Raw genomic sequence first — 8668 nt, 5'->3', positions numbered from 1 at the left:
CTCCACTGAATCATGTTTCTTCTTCGTTGTGTATCTTGAAAAAAATAATAGTGTTATTTCAAAAAGTGTTTACTCTGCCTTGATAGATTCAGGTATAAGGTCTGAAATCAGTGAGGTATTATCATCACATGGATAGCTGTTCTGGAGTTGTTGCTAACGTGTCCAAAATGACAGCTTATTACACAAACATGAATTTAATTTTTAGAAAAATATTGCTCTAAATATATAAATTCTAAGTATTTAAGATACAAGCAGATGGATGTTAAATATTCATAAAGAGACTCTTTTGGACAAGAGGGAAGTAAAAATGGAGTCAGTTTGATGTGTGGGTAAGGCGGTGCCATTTTATTGTGACTGGGACACTTTGAGTTCCACGGGCAAGTTTTTTTTTTTTTTTTTTTTTTTTTTTTTTTGGTGCTCCGTTTAACTGCTTTTAAGAAACCCTATTGTAAAATTGTTCCCTGTGGACAGAATTCTAGAAAAACTCTTACCGCTGCCTCTTCCTTTTTTTTTTTTTAATCTTCTTAATGTGTCGATATGGCATAGTTTGTATCTATTTACCTGTTGATGGACATCTGGATTGTTTCCAGCTTGTGGCTATTACACATAAAGCTCCTACGGACATTTGTGTACATACAAGTCTTTGTGCAAACGTATGCTTTTTTTTCTCTTGGGTAAGTATCTAGGAGTGGAATGATTGGAACTTTTAAAATTTAATGATAAGAAAACTAACAAGACAATTTTTAAAGAAGGCAAACAATTTGGACACTTCAATTAGACGATATAGGGATAGCAAATTAACACATGAAAAAATGTTCAACATCATTATCATTAGGGAAATGAAAATTCAAACCGCAATGAGTTAACACAATATATCTGTTAGATTGGCTAAGATTAAAAGGATGATAATATCAAGTGTGGGTGAGGACACAGAGGAGGTGGGAATGCAAAATAGCACAAACACTTTTGAAAACAGTTTGATATATTCTTAAAATGTTAAACATGTAGTTGTCATATAATCTTATTGCCTTTTCAATTCCTTTCTTTTATTTTATTTCAATTTTTGATGAATCTTTGAATGGACTTTAATTCCTTTCTTCTTAGTGTATCTCCCTTTTATTCCCACAATCACAAGCAAAAGAAAAATGAGTCACTCTGCTTCCATTTTCAGTTTTCTAGCTCAAATGAGGATATTTTTTTCACCTAGCTCACTTTCTTTTCACGATTCCTTTCCTCTGTATGCAAATTTGTTCAAAATCTCTTTAATATGGAAAACTAAGAAAAAGGCAACTGGGAGGTATCAACATAGTGGTTAAAGTAGTGGATTGTGATCACACACTCAGGACTCAGCCTGTTCAAAGCCCAGCTGGGCACTTTCTGGTGACGTGAACTTCGGTAGTTCTCTTCACCCTTCTCGACCTCAGTCTCTGAATCTGTAATTTGGAGACAATTGCATCTCCCACTGAGGGTTTTTGTAAGGATTAAATGAATTAATCTACATAAAGCATCAGTACTTAGAACACTGTCTAATTTGTAATGTGTGATTCTATGTGTGTTACCTTAAAGAAAATGTCTGCACTAATAACTTTCACAGAACCACAGTTTCTTTAATATGCTAACAATCTTTTAAAGGAGCTGTTTATTTCCCAGGACATGTATTCTAAAATAATTGCATCACAATGGACTGTTTTGAGAAAAATAAAAAGTATTTTTCCTTCAATGGCAATGAAACTTGCTTGGTTTGGGTTCTTGTTAACTTCGCTTTGGCAGACAAAAGAAATGCTTTAGTGCATGGGCTCTGGAGTGAGCATTCCCTGGAGTCAAGTGCTTTGCCACTTACAGCTGTGAGATTTGGGCATTAAGCGACCTCTTCGAGTCTCCATTTCATCATGTGTGGAATGGAGATAGGCCAGGCCCCTTTGTCAGAAAAGAATAGATCACATGTTCACAAATTTCCTTTGGTAATTCAAAGACAACATCTTCCAGCTTCTGCTGTTTTACATCCACCCAATTATTGAGCAAATACTGTTAGAGCATTGAAAGAGCTCCAGGCTGAGAGAAAGGAGCATGACCCAAATCCAGTGGAAAGAGCATAGAAGTCTAGTAGTCATATGGCAGTGATAGAGACCATCTATGGACAGATGTTGAGCTTCATGTGAGAAAAGGAAGATGTTTGTCACTCAAAGACAGAGAAATCTGCACAGAGGATGTGGCATTTATGTTTGGGGCACATGGGAATGGGGAGAAAAGGTACTGGGGCTTGGGGGGACCACTTGAACATGTAGAAGTTACTTATAAATGGAAAGTTTGGTTAGAAAGAAAGGGTGTGAATGTGAAGGCATGGAGAGCAAAAAGAATTCATTGCTATAGCAGTTTTATTTTTTGGTAAAATCCAAGGGAGGGTATTTAGGTGAATCCTGTACTATTCTTTCAAATTTTCTGAAGGTTTCAAATATCAAATTTTTCTCTTTAGATTTAAATTTAGAATAAGAGATACTTCTGTAGATTTCAGTATGAGGACATCCATCTAGAGGAAAGAAGTCTGAGAAAACTCTCTGTGAACTTTAAGGAGTCCCAGAAAACAAAAGTTGCCTTTTTTCCAATTTCAAACTGACCTCATTTCTTTGACTTTTATTTCACAATGCCTTCTTTCTCACTATTTCTAAGTTGTGCTGTCTGTCACTGAAGAGTTCACCCTGGGAATGCAGCATTTTGTGTATATATTATTTGCAGTCAAAGTGTATTTGTGAATAATTAACAATTACATCTAGATTTCAAGGACTTTATTTTTCTCACTCTTATACACAGATACCCAGAGATCACAGATACACACACGCTCACGTAGTGGCATATTTCTTATCTAATATCTCCAAACTTCTGCAAGAACTCTAGAATCTTAAAGAATGTTCACATGAACCTTGGGAGTCATTCAGCTTCAGAAAATTCTGGGTTCGATGACAAATGTCCTTGTGAAGTCCAGTGGTGTCAGTGACTTCTCTTCTACCTTTATGTGGCAGAGGGTGGACTCAGGGAATAATATGTTCTTGGCTCTCCCTTGCTAATTCACAGTGTCCCATCACTCTTACTGATTCCTTAATCCCAGATCTACTGTGGGAATTATCAGAGGGGTTACAGCTGGCTGTGGCTGTGGAAAACATTTTGCTGATAGTAAGGGCATTTCAGTGGGAATAATTAAAACATTACTCAAGTACATGTGCTTTGAAACACACATTTTGTGTAGTCCAACATTTTCTAGTGGCAACTGAGGAAATGAATCCCCTCTTCCTCTGGCTCCAACAGGAAGATAAGTTTTGTTAAAACATGTGAAGTTGCATTTCATAGAAACCTCTGCTGCCAGGGATCAGAGCACACTTGGCCTGTGAGTACTGGTGATACAGACAGACTGATAACTGAGAAGGAGCCTTGACCCAGAGGGTCCTTCCATCCTAATCTATTTTCTGAGTCTAATAGCTAATATATAGAGAATTGTAAATGTCAGGGTCATGAAAGTATGGTGAAGGCCCATTCCTTCTCCATATCCCAACACTTTACTCACAAGGAATTCTTCAGTTTGGGAAGAGGTTGAAGCAGACACAGGACAAAGCAGTATTGCTGGCTAAGTATAGCAAGAAAAATAAAGCAAAATGAAACAAAACACTATGATGGCTATGGTGTGAGAAATGGGATTCTACTTAATAGCTGCATTATTTGATCACCATTAAGATGTAAAGGATCTTATTGGTCCTCTTCGCTGCCTGGGGTGTCTTGCCTCCAGAGGGCTGCCTGTTGGCTGCCTCTCTCCTTTGGCCAAGGTACCCTCCATTCTTCCTTCAGCAGGCAAGAATCCTGACTATCCAGATCCAATCACTACTCTCCAGCCCCAACCAGAATTAAATCCAATATATCAAGTCCTGCAGAGACTCAGCTTTCTCTCCAGCAGAACACTTAACCACTACACAGCACTAGTTTGAATTACTGCTTGGGTTCAGAACTTCTCCAGTTGGAATGTATAGGGATTTGCTTTACATCTGCATGAATCAATAAGATGTCTCCTTCAAAATGAAAGGAGGACCTCGCCCAGCATCCAATGTAGGAGGCATAAATTTATTTGGGTTCTCCCAGTGGAAGGTTGGCAGGATATTCCTTTGCAATATTAAGCAAGAGTCTCCTCCATATCATCTTTTTAGCCCGAAAGGCTGTAGGGAAGGAAAGGATTCTGAACCTAGACAACATGTTTTAAAAAAACACCCTGATAAAAATATAACTAGTGTTTATTGAGAATTCTTGTGGGCCAGGTACACTTTTTTCAATAAACTTCCAATTTTAGAATTGTTTTATAATTACACAAAAGTGGCAAGAATATTACAGAAAATACTCATATATCATACACCTTATTTCAACTATTATTAGCATGACTATCATGCATTTGTCACAGCTCATGAACTGATATTAAGTAAAATGCATACTTTATTTGGAATTCCTTAGGTTTTAACCTAATTCCTTTTTCTGTCTAGGACCCGACCCAAAATACTACATTACATTTAGACATCATGTCTCCTTAGGCTCCTATAGGCTGTGACAGCTTCTCAGGCTTCTCTTGTTTTTATGACTTTGACAGTATTGAGGAGTGTTGGTAAGGTATTTTGTAGGATGCCCCTGTATGGAAATTAGTCTGATGATTTTCTCAAGGTTAGACAGGGATTTGGGGTTTGGGGAGGAAGACCACAGTGGCAAGGTGCCATTTCTATCACATTATATCAGGGGTACATACCATTAACATGACTTTATCACTAATGGTGTTAATGTTGGTCACCTGACTGAAGTAGTGTGTGTAAGTTTTCTCCACTGTACAGCTACTCTTTTCCCCCCTTTCCTTATATTACTCTTTCAAAGGAAGTCACTATATGCAGCCTACACTTAAGAAATGGGAAGTTATACTCCACTATGTGAGGGCAAAGTATCTACACATATTCTTTAAAGTTGTTCTGAATGGGAGATTTGTCTACTCTTTCCCATTTATTTATTTATTCAGTCATTTATTTATTATTCATCATTATGGACTTTCAGACATTTAATTATACTTTGGGTTATATCCAGTAATATGTGACATATTTTGTTGTTTGAGTTGTTCCAGATTTGACCTTTGGGAGTTCTTTCAGTTGACTTCTGTGTCTCTTTGATATACCCCCCATCATTTTGTTCTTTGAATACTTTTTTACTTTTTGGTACTTCAAGATGCTGTAGGCTCCTCTTCTTTATTCCCTGTCCCAGTCCTAGAATCATCTATTTCTCTACATAGCCTTGTTCTTTTATTGGACAATGGTATTAGAAGCCAAGGTTTGGGCACTGGGTGCAGGGACTTACTGAAGTACTTCACATGTATTAACATATTTAATGCTTACAATAACTCTAATGGGTAATTATTATCATTGCTGTCTGCAGGTGAAGAGACTTGGTCATAGAGAGGTTAAGACACTTGCCTGAGGGCAAATAGCTCATAGTTGGTAGTGCTGGGATTTGCACCAAGATAGGCTGAGCCTTGGAGCCCTTACACACTATCCTTCCTCCATATGTATGGAAGTATGGACTTTGGAGAGTCTTGGAGAGAGAGGTCCTGCATCCTGCTCCCAGATCTTTGTGTCATGTGAGTAGGTAGATGGACCCTTAGGCAGTTTCACCCGTGCAGGGTGATTACTATGTCCTGAAATGTGACACAAAGTATTGGTGGGAGGCATTGGACCTGCAGGGGTTACTTAGGAGTTAAGGAGTTCTCAGTGAGCTGATCACTAAGCAGGATGATGGAGTTCTCACAGATACACATGTAGTTAGAAACCCTACATAGACTCCATCAGCAAATCCCACTTGCTCTACTTTCAAAGTTTTGCAATTTTCTCACCTGCTCCACCATTATTACCCTACATCATGTCTTCATTATCTTTTGCCTGAATTATGGCAGCAGTCTCCAAACTGGTCTCCCTGCTTTTGTCCTTATTCATACCAGTAGTCCCCTCAATTGTGTTAGAGCCTGTATAATTTTTCTGCTCAAAATCCTCTAAATGCAACTCATCTCACTCAGTGTGAAAGTCAAAATCTTTGCAATGGCCCACATTGTTCTAAGGATGTGGTCCATTATTTCTTTGACTTCAACTACTATCTCTCTTGTCTGGTTTCAATGTCCTTTTTTCTGTTCCTTGGATGTTCTAGGCATACCCCCCACAATAGGGGCTTTGCTCTGGGATGTGAACTGAGATTTGAGCCCAGACATGAAAATTTTTCTAGCTTCAACAATTTTAAGGTCTAGGCTCTACCTAGGGAAATGAGAAAAAAAGCAAAACAAAGCACAAACCTCCCAGTAATTCTAATTAGCATAATAATAAAAAAGTAAAGACCCAATTGGTCCAATTGATATATTTAAAAAAAATCAACTTTTTTCCCACCATTTTGAATATAAACACCTTTGAATACAAAACACCTTTTGTGTATGCATTGTCTGAAGCCGCTTCATAAGATTTTTTTAATTTAAACAGAGTCATGACCTCAGAGAATAAAAATGAATCATTTTTTCTTATTCATATAACACTCCGCAATATTTTGAGGACCAAAAATGAATGAGAAGCAATATTCAGTGATTTGGTTTTTTAATTCAACAATTTTTTGGTAGAGTGTTTGCTATATTACACTGGATTTGCAACGTGCTGAGAATAAAACAACAAAAAAAGCATAATCTTTCTTGGGGGATAGTGAAATTCAAAACAGTATTCTGAGTGCTATGACAAAGCAAGCATCGGGAGCTGAGGGAATGTGTTGGAGGGGCAGCCAGCTAGCCTGGAGTTCATTAAGTCCAAGGTTAGGTTCTTGCCTAAGGCCACAGAACTTACAAGTGATGAGGTCCAAATCTAACTCCTAAATCAAGCTCTGCTAACTCTAAGGCACGTGCTCTCAGCCTCAGGTGTGTGGTCTTGAGATAACAAAATCTTCATTTATTCATTGTATACAGTTGAAGTAGGAACTTAATTTGGATGTGTTTACTTCATTAGGATGTGAGTACTTCATGAAAGTGCTTATAGAATTCCGATGCCCAAGCTCCATTATGTTTCAATACCTGTCTCAGCTCCCTTCCTGGTAACAATGCTGGAATGCAGTGGGAATGTCTGATTGTATTTTGATTCAGCTTCCTATATTTCGTCCAAGTCTATCCTGCAAAAGCAATATGCACTTCTCCTGCTAACACTTTTATTTCTCTCTTTTCTCCTGGACAATGAAACATATACTTTAAAATCATTCCCATTAGCTGCAAGCTGATCAAAATCTTTAAAGTCATATTTACCTTGTTAGTAGAAATAGAAAAATTAATTAGCAATCACTTACTAAATAGAGCTTGTCTAATGGACAAACATTTTCCAAACTTGGAGTCCATGGGGGAAAAGAGCACAAATTGGACCGTAGGTGATGAAGGGGAGAAATCACTGGTCTATTTGCTGTCAGAAGATACGAGTTTTTTCCTGAGTCTCCTCATAGCTGACTTCATCTCATAGTTCCTCAGGGTGTAGATCAAGGGGTTGAGCAGAGGGGAGATGACAGTGAAGGTGACAGAGATGGCCTTATCTGTGGGGAGGGCAGTGAAGAGCCTGGCATAGACATAGATGCAGGGCACAAAATGCAGGGTCACTGCCGCGATGTGGGAAGTGCAGGTGGAGATGGCTTTCCTCCTGCCCTCTCCAGCCTGAAACCTTAGTAACAACAAGATGACCATGTAGGACACCAGAAGGAAGAGAAACCACAGTGTGGTGAGCAGTCCATTATTGGAAATCATCAGGAGCTCAAGTGCAAAGGTGTCTGTGCAGGCAAGTTTGAGGACCTGGGGGACATCACAGTAGAAAGTGTCAAGAATGTTGGGGCCACAAAACAGGAGTGGGAGCAACAGGGAAATCTGCACGATGGAGTGAATGAAGCCCCCCACCCACGAGGCCACAATGAGTGCAGTGCATCGACCCCTACTCATGATGGTTACGTAGTGCAGGGGCTTGGAGATGGCTATATAATGATCAAACGCCATCACTGACAAAGAAAACACATCTACTCCACCAATGAGGTGGAAGAAAAATATCTGGGTGAAGCAACCATTGAAGGAGATGGTCTTTCTGTCTGATAGAAGGTCTACCAGAACCCTGGGAGCTGTGATGGAGGAAAAGCAGATATCAGCAATAGATAAATTGCGGAGCAAAATATACATGGGAGTGTGAAGGTGAGATTCACAAGTCACTGAGATCATGATGAGGAGGTTTCCCAGAAGAGTTGTCACATACACCAAAAGTAAGGAAAGAAAGAAGATCAAGCTCAGTTCTTGTTTCTGGGTTAGGCCAAGGAAAATAAATTCTTTTATCCTGGTACAGTTTTTCAGATCCATTGAATCTTTTTTTTTTTTTTTGTTCTTTTGTCTAAACCTATGTCACATGAAAGCACTTGGTTTTTTATTTCATATTTTTCCAAACTCATAACAGTAGTAGGTGGTGAAGCTGAACTTCAGATATGATTCTGTTTAGCTTTAAAGCCTATGTTCTGTCCTTTATGACACCCATTCATCAATTAAGCCTTTGCTTGATTAGAATTCTTTTTTAAAATTAATTTTAGGTTAAAGTTTACTGAAAAAGGGTCCCAGAACAGCTCT

At 38.6% G+C, this 8668-nt stretch overlaps 1 protein-coding gene across 1 annotated transcript; it reads right to left on the bottom strand.

Annotated features, from left to right (window-relative positions):
- Nucleotides 1-7471: 7471 nt before the first annotated feature.
- On the bottom strand, nt 7472-8407 carry LOC119537490 (olfactory receptor 4D10-like). Its single transcript, XM_037839976.1, has one exon. It carries the CDS (start codon nt 8405-8407, stop codon nt 7472-7474), a length of 936 nt encoding a protein of 311 aa, XP_037695904.1.
- Nucleotides 8408-8668: the final 261 nt, after the last annotated feature.

Source organism: Choloepus didactylus, chromosome 6 (genome assembly GCF_015220235.1).
Source record: "Choloepus didactylus isolate mChoDid1 chromosome 6, mChoDid1.pri, whole genome shotgun sequence".
NCBI classification, from domain to species: Eukaryota; Metazoa; Chordata; class Mammalia; order Pilosa; family Megalonychidae; genus Choloepus; species Choloepus didactylus.
This window is presented reverse-complemented; position numbering and strand designations above follow the sequence as displayed.